General features: G+C 45.3%; 1 protein-coding gene across 1 annotated transcript; it reads right to left on the reverse strand.

Annotated features, from left to right (window-relative positions):
* Positions 1-8,193: 8,193 nt before the first annotated feature.
* LOC117593973 (cell wall protein DAN4-like) lies at positions 8,194-10,941 on the reverse strand (the record flags this gene model as incomplete). The annotated part of the gene is made up of 2 exons (XM_034290789.1): positions 10,904-10,941; positions 8,194-8,872 (listed from the first exon to the last, which is right to left on the reverse strand). Coding segments are annotated over exons 1-2 (717 nt in total), but the record flags the coding sequence as incomplete, so codon positions are not given.
* Between the last annotated feature and the right edge of the window lie 3,628 nt (positions 10,942-14,569).

The raw sequence follows: 14,569 nt of genomic DNA on the forward strand, positions 1-14,569 counted from the left end.
AGCTGCTGTAGTAGTAGTTGCGACAACTGTAGTTGTGGTTGTAGCCTCTGTTGTTGTTGTTGGAGACTCTGTAGTGGTTGTTGGAGCAGCTGTAGTAGTGGTTGCGACAGCTGTAGTTGTGGTTGTAGCCTCTGTCGTTGTTGTTGTAGCCTCTGTAGTGGTTGTTGGAGCAGCCGTAGTAGTAGTTGCGACAGCTGTAGTTGTGGTTGTAGCCTCTGTAGTGGTTGTTGGAGACTCTGTAGTGGTTGTTGGAGCAGCTGTAGTAGTAGTTGCGACAACTGTAGTTGTGGTTGTAGCCTCTGTTGTTGTTGTTGGAGACTCTGTAGTTGTTGCAGCAGCTGTAGTTGTAGTTGGGGCAGCTGTAGTTGTGGTTGTTGCCTCTGTAGTCGTTGTTGGAGACTCTGTAGTGGTTGTTGGAGTAACTGTAGTAGTGATTGCGACAGCTGTACTTGTGGTTGTAGCCTCTGTAGTCGTTGTTGTTGGAGACTCTGTTGTTGTTGTTGCAGCAACTGTTGTTGTAGTTGGGGCAGCTGTAGTTGTGGTTGTAGCCTCTGTAGTCGTTGTTGGAGACTCTGCAGTGGTTGTTGGAGTAACTGCAGTAGTGGTTGCGATAGCTGTAGTTGTGGTTGTAGCCTCTGTAGTGGTTGTTGGAGACTCTGTAGTGGTTGTTGGAGCAGCTGTAGTAGTGGTTGCGACTGCTGTAGTTGTGGTTGTATCCTCTGTAGTGGTTGTTGGAGACTCTGTAGTGGTTGTTGGAGCTGCTGTAGTAGTAGTTGCGACAACTGTAGTTGTGGTTGTAGCCTCTGTTGTTGTTGTTGGAGACTCTGTAGTGGTTGTTGGAGCAGCTGTAGTAGTGGTTGCGACAGCTGTAGTTGTGGTTGTAGCCTCTGTAGTGGTTGTTGGAGACTCTGTAGTGGTTGTTGGAGCAGCTGTAGTAGTGGTTGCGACTGCTGTAGTTGTGGTGGTAGCCTCTGTTGTTGTTGTTGGAGACTCTGTAGTTGTTGCAGCAGCTGTAGTTGTAGTTGGGGCAGCTGTAGTTGTGGTTGTTGCCTCTGTAGTGGTTGTTGGAGACTCTGTAGTGGTTGTTGGAGTAACTGTAGTAGTGGTTGCGACAGCTGTAGTTGTGGTTGTAGCCTCTGTAGTCATTGTTGTTGGAGACTCTGTTGTTGTTGTTGCAGCAACTGTAGTGGTAGTTGGGGCAGCTGTAGTTGTGGTTGTAGCTTCTGTAGTCGTTGTTGGAGACTCTGTAGTGGTTGTTGGAGCAGCTGTAGTAGTGATTGCGACAGCTGTAGTTGTGGTTGTAGCCTCTGTAGTGGTTGTTGGAGATTCTGTAGTGGTTGTTGGAGCAGCTGTAGTAGTGGTTGCGACTGCTGTAGTTGTGGTTGTAGCCTCTGTAGTGGTTGTTGGAGCCTCTGTAGTCGTTGTTGGAGCAGATGTAGTAGTAGTTGCGACAGCTGTAGTTGTGGTTGTAGCCTCTGTTGTTGTTGTTGGAGACTCTGTAGTGGTTGTTGGAGCAGCTGTAGTAGTAGTTGGGGCAGCTGTAGTTGTGGTTGTAGCCTCTGTAGTGGTTGTTGGATACTCTGTAGTTGTTGCAGCAGCTGTAGTTGTAGTTGGGGCAGCTGTAGTTGTGGTTGTAGCCTCTGTAGTCGTTGTTGGAGACTCTGTAGTGGTTGTTGGAGTAACTGTAGTAGTGGTTGCGACAGCTGTAGTTGTGGTTATAGCCTCTGTCGTTATTGTTGGAGACTCTGTAGTGGTTGTTGCAGCAACTGTAGTTGTAGTTGGGGCAGCTGTAGTTGTGGTTGTAGCCTCTGTAGTGGTTGTTGGAGACTCTGTAGTGGTTGTTGGAGCAGCTGTAGTAGTGGTTGCGACTGCTGTAGTTGTGGTTGTATCCTCTGTAGTGGTTGTTGGAGACTCTGTAGTGGTTGTTGGAGCTGCTGTAGTAGTAGTTGCGACAACTGTAGTTGTGGTTGTAGCCTCTGTTGTTGTTGTTGGAGACTCTGTAGTGGTTGTTGGAGCAGCTGTAGTAGTGGTTGCGACAGCTGTAGTTGTGGTTGTAGCCTCTGTCGTTGTTGTTGTAGCCTCTGTAGTGGTTGTTGGAGCAGCCGTAGTAGTAGTTGCGACAGCTGTAGTTGTGGTTGTAGCCTCTGTAGTGGTTGTTGGAGACTCTGTAGTGGTTGTTGGAGCAGCTGTAGTAGTGGTTGCGACTGCTGTAGTTGTGGTGGTAGCCTCTGTTGTTGTTGTTGGAGACTCTGTAGTTGTTGCAGCAGCTGTAGTTGTAGTTGGGGCAGCTGTAGTTGTGGTTGTTGCCTCTGTAGTGGTTGTTGTTGGAGACTCTGTTGTTGTTGTTGCAGCAACTGTAGTGGTAGTTGGGGCAGCTGTAGTTGTGGTTGTAGCTTCTGTAGTCGTTGTTGGAGACTCTGTAGTGGTTGTTGGAGCAGCTGTAGTAGTGATTGCGACAGCTGTAGTTGTGGTTGTAGCCTCTGTAGTGGTTGTTGGAGCCTCTGTAGTCGTTGTTGGAGACTCTGTAGTTGTTGCAGCAGCTGTAGTTGTAGTTGGGGCAGCTGTAGTTGTGGTTGTTGCCTCTGTAGTCGTTGTTGGAGACTCTGTAGTGGTTGTTGGAGCAGCTGTAGTAGTAGTTGCGACAGCTGTAGTTGTGGTTGTAGCCTCTGTTGTTGTTGTTGGAGACTCTGTAGTGGTTGTTGGAGCAGCTGTAGTAGTAGTTGGGGCAGCTGTAGTTGTGGTTGTAGCCTCTGTAGTGGTTGTTGGAGACTCTGTAGTTGTTGCACCAGCTGTAGTTGTAGTTGGGACAGCTGTAGTTGTGGTTGTTGGCTCTGTAGTCGTTGTTGGAGACTCTGTAGTGGTTGTTGGAGTAACTGTAGTAGTGGTTGCGACAGCTGTAGTTGTGGTTGTAGCCTCTGTCGTTGTTGTTGGAGACTCTGTAGTGGTTGTTGGAGCAGCTGTAGTAGTGGTTGCGACAGCTGTAGTTGTGGTTGTAGCCTCTGTAGTCGTTGTTGTTGGAGACTCTGTTGTTGTTGTTGCAGCAACTGTAGTTGTAGTTGGGGCAGCTGTAGTTGTGGTTGTAGCCTCTGTAGTGGTTGTTGGAGACTCTGTAGTTGTTGCAGCAGCTGTAGTTGTAGTTGGGGCAGCTGTAGTTGTGGTTGTTGCCTCTGTAGTGGTTGTTGGAGACTCTGTAGTGGTTGTTGGAGTAACTGTAGTAGTGGTTGCGACAGCTGTAGTTGTGGTTGTAGCCTCTGTCGTTGTTGTTGGAGACTCTGTAGTGGTTGTTGGAGCAGCTGTAGTAGTGGTTGCGACTGCTGTAGTTGTGGTTGTAGCCTCTGTAGTGGTTGTTGGAGACTCTGTAGTGGTTGTTGGAGCAGCTGTAGTAGTAGTTGCGACAGCTGTAGTTGTGGTTGTAGCCTCTGTTGTTGTTGTTGGAGACTCTGTAGTGGTTGTTGGAGCAGCTGTAGTAGTGGTTGGGGCAGCTGTAGTTGTGGTTGTAGCCTCTGTAGTGGTTGTTGGAGACTCTGTAGTTGTTGCACCAGCTGTAGTTGTAGTTGGGACAGCTGTAGTTGTGGTTGTTGGCTCTGTAGTCGTTGTTGGAGACTCTGTAGTGGTTGTTGGAGTAACTGTAGTAGTGGTTGCGACAGCTGTAGTTGTGGTTGTAGCCTCTGTCGTTGTTGTTGGAGACTCTGTAGTGGTTGTTGGAGCAGCTGTAGTAGTGGTTGCGACAGCTGTAGTTGTGGTTGTAGCCTCTGTAGTCGTTGTTGTTGGAGACTCTGTTGTTGTTGTTGCAGCAACTGTAGTTGTAGTTGGGGCAGCTGTAGTTGTGGTTGTAGCCTCTGTAGTGGTTGTTGGAGACTCTGTAGTTGTTGCAGCAGCTGTAGTTGTAGTTGGGGCAGCTGTAGTTGTGGTTGTTGCCTCTGTAGTGGTTGTTGGAGACTCTGTAGTGGTTGTTGGAGTAACTGTAGTAGTGGTTGCGACAGCTGTAGTTGTGGTTGTAGCCTCTGTCGTTGTTGTTGGAGACTCTGTAGTGGTTGTTGGAGCAGCTGTAGTAGTGGTTGCGACTGCTGTAGTTGTGGTTGTAGCCTCTGTAGTGGTTGTTGGAGACTCTGTAGTGGTTGTTGGAGCAGCTGTAGTAGTAGTTGCGACAGCTGTAGTTGTGGTTGTAGCCTCTGTTGTTGTTGTTGGAGACTCTGTAGTGGTTGTTGGAGCAGCTGTAGTAGTGGTTGGGGCAGCTGTAGTTGTGGTTGTAGCCTCTGTAGTGGTTGTTGGAGACTCTGTAGTTGTTGCACCAGCTGTAGTTGTAGTTGGGACAGCTGTAGTTGTGGTTGTTGGCTCTGTAGTCGTTGTTGGAGACTCTGTAGTGGTTGTTGGAGTAACTGTAGTAGTGGTTGCGACAGCTGTAGTTGTGGTTGTAGCCTCTGTAGTCGTTGTTGTTGGAGACTCTGTAGTGGTTGTTGGAGCAGCTGTAGTAGTGGTTGCGACAGCTGTAGTTGTGGTTGTAGCCTCTGTAGTCGTTGTTGTTGGAGACTCTGTTGTTGTTGTTGCAGCAACTGTAGTTGTAGTTGGGGCAGCTGTAGTTGTGGTTGTAGCCTCTGTAGTGGTTGTTGGAGACTCTGTAGTTGTTGCAGCAGCTGTAGTTGTAGTTGGGGCAGCTGTAGTTGTGGTTGTTGCCTCTGTAGTGGTTGTTGGAGTAACTGTAGTAGTGGTTGCGACAGCTGTAGTTGTGGTTGTAGCCTCTGTAGTCATTGTTGTTGGAGACTCTGTTGTTGTTGTTGCAGCAACTGTATTGGTAGTTGGGGCAGCTGTAGTTGTGGTTGTAGCCTCTGTTGTTGTTGTTGGAGACTCTGTAGTGGTTGTTGGAGCAGCTGTAGTAGTGGTTGCGACTGCTGTAGTTGTGGTTGTAGCCTCTGTAGTGGTTGTTGGAGACTCTGTAGTGGTTGTTGGAGCAGCTGTAGTAGTAGTTGTGACAGCTGTAGTTGTGGTTGTAGCCTCTGTAGTGGTTGTTGGAGACTCTGTAGTGGTTGTTGGAGCAGCTGTAGTAGTAGTTGGGGCAGCTGTAGTTGTGGTTGTAGCCTCTGTAGTGGTTGTTGGAGACTCTGTAGTTGTTGCAGCAGCTGTAGTTGTAGTTGGGGCAGCTGTAGTTGTGGTTGTTGACTCTGTAGTCGTTGTTGGAGACTCTGTAGTGGTTGTTGGAGTAACTGTAGTAGTGGTTGCGACAGCTGTTGTTGTGGTTGTAGCCTCTGTCGTTGTTGTTGGAGACTCTGTAGTGGTTGTTGGAGCAGCTGTAGTAGTAGTTGCGACAGCTGTAGTTGTGGTTGTAGCCTCTGTTGTTGTTGTTGGAGACTCTGTAGTTGTTGCAGCAGCTGTAGTTGTAGTTGGGGCAGCTGTAGTTGTAGTTGTTTCCTCTGTAGTCGTTGTTGGAGACTCTGTAGTGGTTGTTGGAGTAACTGTAGTAGTGGTTGCGACAGCTGTAGTTGTGGTTGTAGCCTCTGTAGTCGTTGTTGTTGGAGACTCTGTTGTTGTTGTTGCAGCAACTGTAGTTGTAGTTGGGGCATCTGTAGTTGTGGTTGTAGCCTCTGTTGTTGTTGTTGGAGACTCTGTAGTTGTTGCAGCAGCTGTAGTTGTAGTTGGGGCAGCTGTAGTTGTGGTTGTTGCCTCTGTAGTCGTTGTTGGAGACTCTGTAGTGGTTGTTGGAGTAACTGTAATAGTGGTTGCGACAGCTGTAGTTGTGGTTGTAGCCTCTGTAGTCGTTGTTGTTGGAGACTCTGTTGTTGTTGTTGCAGCAACTGTAGTGGTAGTTGGGGCAGCTGTAGTTGTGGTTGTAGCTTCTGTAGTCGTTGTTGGATACTTTGTAGTGGTTGTTGGAGCAGCTGTAGTAGTGATTGCGACAGCTGTAGTTGTGGTTGTAGCCTCTGTAGTCGTTGTTGTTGGAGACTCTGTAGTGGTTGTTGGAGCAGCTGTAGTAGTGGTTGCGACAGCTGTAGTTGTGGTTGTAGCCTCTGTAGTCGTTGTTGTTGGAGACTCTGTTGTTGTTGTTGCAGCAACTGTAGTTGTAGTTGGGGCAGCTGTAGTTGTGGTTGTAGCCTCTGTAGTGGTTGTTGGAGACTCTGTAGTGGTTGTTGGAGCAGCTGTAGTAGTAGTTGCGACAACTGTAGTTGTGGTTGTAGCCTCTGTTGTTGTTGTTGGAGACTCTGTAGTTGTTGCAGCAGCTGTAGTTGTAGTTGGGGCAGCTGTAGTTGTGGTTGTTGCCTCTGTAGTCGTTGTTGGAGACTCTGTAGTGGTTGTTGGAGTAACTGTAGTAGTGATTGCGACAGCTGTACTTGTGGTTGTAGCCTCTGTAGTCGTTGTTGTTGGAGACTCTGTTGTTGTTGTTGCAGCAACTGTAGTTGTAGTTTGGGCAGCTGTAGTTGTGGTTGTAGCCTCTGTAGTCGTTGTTGGAGACTCTGCAGTGGTTGTTGGAGTAACTGCAGTAGTGGTTGCGATAGCTGTAGTTGTGGTTGTAGCCTCTGTAGTGGTTGTTGGAGACTCTGTAGTGGTTGTTGGAGCAGCTGTAGTAGTGGTTGCGACTGCTGTAGTTGTGGTTGTATCCTCTGTAGTGGTTGTTGGAGACTCTGTAGTGGTTGTTGGAGCTGCTGTAGTAGTAGTTGCGACAACTGTTGTTGTGGTTGTAGCCTCTGTTGTTGTTGTTGGAGACTCTGTAGTGGTTGTTGGAGCAGCTGTAGTAGTGGTTGCGACAGCTGTAGTTGTGGTTGTAGCCTCTGTCGTTGTTGTTGTAGCCTCTGTAGTGGTTGTTGGAGCAGCCGTAGTAGTAGTTGCGACAGCTGTAGTTGTGGTTGTAGCCTCTGTAGTGGTTGTTGGAGCAGCTGTAGTAGTGGTTGCGACTGCTGTAGTTGTGGTGGTAGCCTCTGTTGTTGTTGTTGGAGACTCTGTAGTTGTTGCAGCAGCTGTAGTTGTAGTTGGGGCAGCTGTAGTTGTGGTTGTTGCCTCTGTAGTGGTTGTTGGAGACTCTGTAGTGGTTGTTGGAGTAACTGTAGTAGTGGTTGCGACAGCTGTAGTTGTGGTTGTAGCCTCTGTAGTCATTGTTGTTGGAGACTCTGTTGTTGTTGTTGCAGCAACTGTAGTGGTAGTTGGGGCAGCTGTAGTTGTGGTTGTAGCTTCTGTAGTCGTTGTTGGAGACTCTGTAGTGGTTGTTGGAGCAGCTGTAGTAGTAGTTGCGACAACTGTAGTTGTGGTTGTAGCCTCTGTTGTTGTTGTTGGAGACTCTGTAGTTGTTGCAGCAGCTGTAGTTGTAGTTGGGGCAGCTGTAGTTGTGGTTGTTGCCTCTGTAGTCGTTGTTGGAGACTCTGTAGTGGTTGTTGGAGTAACTGTAGTAGTGATTGCGACAGCTGTACTTGTGGTTGTAGCCTCTGTAGTCGTTGTTGTTGGAGACTCTGTTGTTGTTGTTGCAGCAACTGTAGTTGTAGTTGGGGCAGCTGTAGTTGTGGTTGTAGCCTCTGTAGTCGTTGTTGGAGACTCTGCAGTGGTTGTTGGAGTAACTGCAGTAGTGGTTGCGATAGCTGTAGTTGTGGTTGTAGCCTCTGTAGTGGTTGTTGGAGACTCTGTAGTGGTTGTTGGAGCAGCTGTAGTAGTGGTTGCGACTGCTGTAGTTGTGGTTGTATCCTCTGTAGTGGTTGTTGGAGACTCTGTAGTGGTTGTTGGAGCTGCTGTAGTAGTAGTTGCGACAACTGTAGTTGTGGTTGTTGCCTCTGTAGTGGTTGTTGGAGACTCTGTAGTGGTTGTTGGAGCAGCTGTAGTAGTGGTTGCGACTGCTGTAGTTGTGGTTGTATCCTCTGTAGTGGTTGTTGGAGACTCTGTAGTGGTTGTTGGAGCTGCTGTAGTAGTAGTTGCGACAACTGTTGTTGTGGTTGTAGCCTCTGTTGTTGTTGTTGGAGACTCTGTAGTGGTTGTTGGAGCAGCTGTAGTAGTGGTTGCGACAGCTGTAGTTGTGGTTGTAGCCTCTGTCGTTGTTGTTGTAGCCTCTGTAGTGGTTGTTGGAGCAGCCGTAGTAGTAGTTGCGACAGCTGTAGTTGTGGTTGTAGCCTCTGTAGTGGTTGTTGGAGCAGCTGTAGTAGTGGTTGCGACTGCTGTAGTTGTGGTGGTAGCCTCTGTTGTTGTTGTTGGAGACTCTGTAGTTGTTGCAGCAGCTGTAGTTGTAGTTGGGGCAGCTGTAGTTGTGGTTGTTGCCTCTGTAGTGGTTGTTGGAGACTCTGTAGTGGTTGTTGGAGTAACTGTAGTAGTGGTTGCGACAGCTGTAGTTGTGGTTGTAGCCTCTGTAGTCATTGTTGTTGGAGACTCTGTTGTTGTTGTTGCAGCAACTGTAGTGGTAGTTGGGGCAGCTGTAGTTGTGGTTGTAGCTTCTGTAGTCGTTGTTGGAGACTCTGTAGTGGTTGTTGGAGCAGCTGTAGTAGTAGTTGCGACAACTGTAGTTGTGGTTGTAGCCTCTGTTGTTGTTGTTGGAGACTCTGTAGTTGTTGCAGCAGCTGTAGTTGTAGTTGGGGCAGCTGTAGTTGTGGTTGTTGCCTCTGTAGTCGTTGTTGGAGACTCTGTAGTGGTTGTTGGAGTAACTGTAGTAGTGATTGCGACAGCTGTACTTGTGGTTGTAGCCTCTGTAGTCGTTGTTGTTGGAGACTCTGTTGTTGTTGTTGCAGCAACTGTAGTTGTTGTTGGGGCAGCTGTAGTTGTGGTTGTAGCCTCTGTAGTCGTTGTTGGAGACTCTGCAGTGGTTGTTGGAGTAACTGCAGTAGTGGTTGCGATAGCTGTAGTTGTGGTTGTAGCCTCTGTAGTGGTTGTTGGAGACTCTGTAGTGGTTGTTGGAGCAGCTGTAGTAGTGGTTGCGACTGCTGTAGTTGTGGTTGTATCCTCTGTAGTGGTTGTTGGAGACTCTGTAGTGGTTGTTGGAGCTGCTGTAGTAGTAGTTGCGACAACTGTAGTTGTGGTTGTTGCCTCTGTAGTGGTTGTTGGAGACTCTGTAGTGGTTGTTGGAGCAGCTGTAGTAGTGGTTGCGACTGCTGTACTTGTGGTTGTATCCTCTGTAGTGGTTGTTGGAGACTCTGTAGTGGTTGTTGGAGCTGCTGTAGTAGTAGTTGCGACAACTGTTGTTGTGGTTGTAGCCTCTGTTGTTGTTGTTGGAGACTCTGTAGTGGTTGTTGGAGCAGCTGTAGTAGTGGTTGCGACAGCTGTAGTTGTGGTTGTAGCCTCTGTCGTTGTTGTTGTAGCCTCTGTAGTGGTTGTTGGAGCAGCCGTAGTAGTAGTTGCGACAGCTGTAGTTGTGGTTGTAGCCTCTGTAGTGGTTGTTGGAGCAGCTGTAGTAGTGGTTGCGACTGCTGTAGTTGTGGTGGTAGCCTCTGTTGTTGTTGTTGGAGACTCTGTAGTTGTTGCAGCAGCTGTAGTTGTAGTTGGGGCAGCTGTAGTTGTGGTTGTTGCCTCTGTAGTGGTTGTTGGAGTAACTGTAGTAGTGGTTGCGACAGCTGTAGTTGTGGTTGTAGCCTCTGTAGTCATTGTTGTTGGAGACTCTGTTGTTGTTGTTGCAGCAACTGTAGTGGTAGTTGGGGCAGCTGTAGTTGTGGTTGTAGCTTCTGTAGTCGTTGTTGGAGACTCTGTAGTGGTTGTTGGAGCAGCTGTAGTAGTAGTTGCGACAGCTGTAGTTGTGGTTGTAGCCTCTGTCGTTGTTGTTGGAGACTCTGTAGTGGTTGTTGGAGCAGCTGTAGTAGTGGTTGCGACTGCTGTAGTTGTGGTTGTAGCCTCTGTTGTTGTTGTTGGAGACTCTGTAGTGGTTCTTGGAGCAGCTGTAGTAGTAGTTGGGGCAGCGGCAGTTGTAGTTGTTGCCTCTGTAGTCGTTGTTGGAGACTCTGTAGTGGTTGTTGGAGTAACTGTAGTAGTGGTTGCGACAGCTGTAGTTGTGGTTGTAGCCTCTGTAGTCGTTGTTGTTGGAGACTCTGTTGTTGTTGTTGCAGCAACTGTAGTTGTAGTTGGGGCAGCTGTAGTTGTGGTTGTAGCCTCTGTAGTGGTTGTTGGAGACTCTGTAGTGGTTGTTGGAGCAGCTGTAGTAGTAGTTGCGACAACTGTTGTTGTGGTTGTAGCCTCTGTTGTTGTTGTTGGAGACTCTGTAGTGGTTGTTGGAGTAACTGTAGTAGTGGTTGCGACAGCTGTAGTTGTGGTTGTAGCCTCTGTAGTCGTTGTTGTTGGAGACTCTGTTGTTGTTGTTGCAGCAACTGTAGTGGTAGTTGGGGCAGCTGTAGTTGTGGTTGTTGCTTCTGTAGTGGTTGTTGGAGCAGCTGTAGTAGTGGTTGCGACTGCTGTAGTTGTGGTTGTAGCCTCTGTAGTGGTTGTTGGAGACTCTGTAGTGGTTGTTGGAGCAGCTGTAGTAGTAGTTGTGACAGCTGTAGTTGTGGTTGTAGCCTCTGTAGTGGTTGTTGGAGACTCTGTAGTGGTTGTTGGAGCAGCTGTAGTAGTAGTTGCGACAGCTGTAGTTGTGGTTGTAGCCTCTGTTGTTGTTGTTGGAGACTCTGTTGTTGTTGTTGTTGCAGCAATTGTAGTTGTAGTTGGGGGAGCTATAGTTGTTGTTGTAGCCTCTGTAGTCGTTATTGTAGCCTCTGTAGTGGTTGTTGGAACAGCAGTAGTTGTTGCGTCAGTTGTAGTTGTAGTTGGGGCAGCTGTAGTTGTGGTTGTAGCCTCTGTTGTCGTTGTTGTTGCCTCTGTAGTGGTTGTTTGAGCACCTTCAGTAGTGGTTGCGACAGCTGTAGTTGTGGTTGTAGCCTCTGTCGTTGTTGATGGAGACTCTGTTGTTGTTGTTGCAACATATGTAAATGTAGTTGGGGCAGTTGTAGTTGTGGTTGTAGCCTCTGTAGTGGTTGTTGGAGACTCTGTATTGGTTGTTGCAGCAACTGAAGCTTTTGCCATAGTAATGGCCACTTTTGTTGAAGATTAAGAAATATATATTTATTTTTTGTAAATGTAATGACATTTCATTATATCCAATTATTTGTTTTCTGTTCAAATCAATAAATATCACTCACCAATCAGGAGGACCACAGCCATTTGTTTGACACTCATCTTTTGTTGTCTTTGAACTTGATATTCTATAGACAGACAAAGAATTAAATGGAAGTGTTTCACAGGTAACTGTCCAAGATTCTAGACGATCATTATCATCACCAGATTTTGACCTTCATTGCCTTTTATTATGAGCACCATCTATGACCTGCCTCCTGACAAACCAATTTTCCATCCAGATTTTGCAACAACATGTTCACTTCCACCAACCATATCTTATTCCTTGTGCCATGCAGTAGTCATGGTAGCCCAGAAACAGTACAGTGTTTCTCAGTCATTTTGTTCTATCAGTCAGTAATTCTTCATGGATGAGCACTTAAGCTGATTCAGGCTTGAGATGAGAATAATCTCTTTTGACACCAAGACAGTTTATACTTCTTACAATGCTTATAAATGGTCTAAATCAAATATTTCAAATATTGTTGTTTTAAGCCCCAGAGTTGTAAGTCATTTAAAGATGCAGTCTGTGTCTTCCCATTTTTGCTTTTTTGTACTGTACCAGTCAAATGTTCAGACATACCTAGCCGTTTTAGTGAATAGGTAAGCTTGTCCAGGCTTTTGGCAAGTACAGTATGTTGTTTATTTGTGTATAATCTATTAATATCATCATTCCTCAGTTAGCCATTAAATTCCATGTTTTAAAGCGAGCAGTTCTGATGACATGAGACACAAGTCAATACATACAATACATTGGACCCTTTTTTCAGTACCCTTTTTGTCTTGATATCTCAGATTAGCTTAGCTGGACAGTTTTACAAAATGTGTAGCTATGTGAATGGAGATTGATTTAATAGTATAAGTCACAGCCCTAACTTTAACCAGTTTAACCAGTTAAGTTTAACCCTGTACTTTAACTTAATGGCCAAAATATTTCTGTTTTCCCCTTATACATTCCAAACCTTAGCCACAATCTGTAATAATGAAAGGTCAATAGTTTACTGACTGATGTCATCTTATTGGCATAACCAGGCGAAGGGAAGTAGGGAAAGGACAACTTGCAGAGAGAGTTACTAAAAGGGGGTTTTGGGTGATTTAAATTATACATGACTAATTAATTAATTTCTTATTAATATTTGAAGAAAGTGTGTTCAGTAGATTATTGTTCACTGTCTACACAGCTGTGTCCATTCTTTTGAGAGTGGTTACGTTTCTTTATCTGCGACCCATTGTGATGATCAGAAAAACTGCTGCTTTTCCAATGTCTTCAATCCTTGATTTACCTTTTAAGCATTATGTCACAAAATGGTGGGAGATATGTGATGAGCTAATTAAACATATTAAAGACAATGATCTTCTTTGTACAGGTCAAAGGGAATGTCACAGACATTTTCCAAAAAGGTGTTACCATGTAGGAAATACAGTGCTTGTAAGATATCATGAATTAGCATTTCTCAATCTTTATGTATCTGAAGCAGTCTCTACAAAACAAACATATATATATGTGATCAGGATAATTTAAATAAAACAATAATGACAGCAAATTATATTGGTAGCCACAGATGGCATGGGAATCTTGTTTAAAATTTAAAATCATAATTGACCAAGAGTCAGTAATTCTAGACCATAGACAAGGCCTCTGGAAAGTTTCAGCTTTGACTTTTTCCACTTAAATGGTTATTTTATTTATTTTTTTATCTCACAGGAATTAAGATCACTGTGATCTTAACTATCTCACTGCATGTTATGTATCAATATACAGTGATGGAAAAAATTACTTGATCCCCTGCTGATTTTGAATGTTTGCGCACTGACAAAAAGAAATATAATTTTAATGGTAGGTTTATTTGAACAGTGAGAGACAGAATAACAACAAACAAATGCAGAAAAATCGAATGACAGGGCCTATAGAACAGCACGCCTTAAGAACAAATATCTAAATGAATGACAGAACATTTATTTTCAAGCAGTTTATGAGGGTCGTGGTCAATTCAAATTAAAGTTAGTAAATGTTTGTAATAAACCAATATTCTGTTGCAGAAGCTCTGTATTTTGAAAAGTTTTCCCACGGTTTTCTTTTAAAAGTTATTGACACTAACCCTGGAGTGTACAGAAAGTAGATGATTGCAAATAATATTGAAATACTTACCCATTATAGAGAAATGTAAATTCACTTGATTTTCTGATGTCTTAATAAATATGAGCCATATGTATACTGTTTCTGTAGTGCAATATAGTGGTGCTATCTTTACAATCCGTGGTTCACCCTGTGAGCACTTTTATAAGTAGACGTGACGTAGGCGTGATTAGTCAGTTCCATGTTTATTTCCACATCCCTTCAGATAGACCAGTCTTTGTCTCAATGCCAGATGTATTGTTGCTGCATTCCTTTGTCTGCCGAAACCTGATCTCTACCTGTGTCTTAAAACTCACATCAAGCCACTCCAGTCCCATATAGTACATTTGGTATGAGCATGGTGCTTGAGGAGCGAGGGTTTGGGGTTTAGTTTCCTGTGCAGGGCCGATATGAAAGAGCACTGCTTTCAAACAGTTGTCCATACTCCACTGTACACTGACCTCTAACAGAAATGCAGCAAATGCTGGTTTCATGTTTCACAAGCTCAAAAAAACAAGAAAAAAAAAAAACATTCTCTAAATAGTTGTGCACACATTTTGTTCGCATATAGAGAGTATTTCTTTGTCAAGATAATCAATCCAACCTGACAGATGTTGCGTATCAAAACGTTGCTGAAACAGAATGACTATTTAAAAGGCGCTGGAGACAATAAAAGGCCACTCTACTGTACTAGTAAATCTGCAATTTTGTCATGTAACACAAGGCCACAGACATCTCAGGTTTTGAGGAAGCGTGCGATTTTCCCATGCTGTCCGCCGGAATTTCCACCAGAGCTGAGACCTCTCAGGGAAGCTCATCTGCGTGCTGCATCCTGTCCAGTCCCCACTGGTTCACGTCGATGTACGGCACCTTTATAGGGCCATCGTAGAGGAGTTGGACAACATTCAGGTCTGTGACAGCTGGCTGATGGATTTCTATGTTCAGCGTCTTTTAGTTCTATGTGGTCTGTTTCTACATTCTGTTTGATTCCCCTGTGTTCATTGTGTTCACCTGTGTATAGTCTTGTCACCTGTGTTGCGTTTGCCCCTAGTCAACCTCATCACCTCCCTATTTAGTTTTCCTCCTTCCTTGTGTTTGTTGTCGGTCATTGTTGTGTGTGACGGTGCTGTTCACGTCTCTGGTTTGTGGGCCTGTTGTTATTAAGCCTGTTCATACACAACAGCATGTTGCTACACAACAGTACAAGGTCCTTAACTTTTTCAGGGGATATGTGACCAGCAGTCATGTGAAATTGTGCCAAACTGATTGTTATGTTTGTTGTGTCCAATGGATTTATATAGTTTTAGGTTTAATCTGAATGATATGTTAATGATTTTCCGAGGAACTGATAGTTTTAATGTGTGGGAGTGTATGGTTTGTCCTTGTGATGTCAGTGTGTGGTGGTGCCACAGAAAAACTTCC

Source organism: Esox lucius, chromosome 24 (assembly GCF_011004845.1).
Source record: "Esox lucius isolate fEsoLuc1 chromosome 24, fEsoLuc1.pri, whole genome shotgun sequence".
NCBI classification, from domain to species: domain Eukaryota; kingdom Metazoa; phylum Chordata; class Actinopteri; order Esociformes; family Esocidae; genus Esox; species Esox lucius.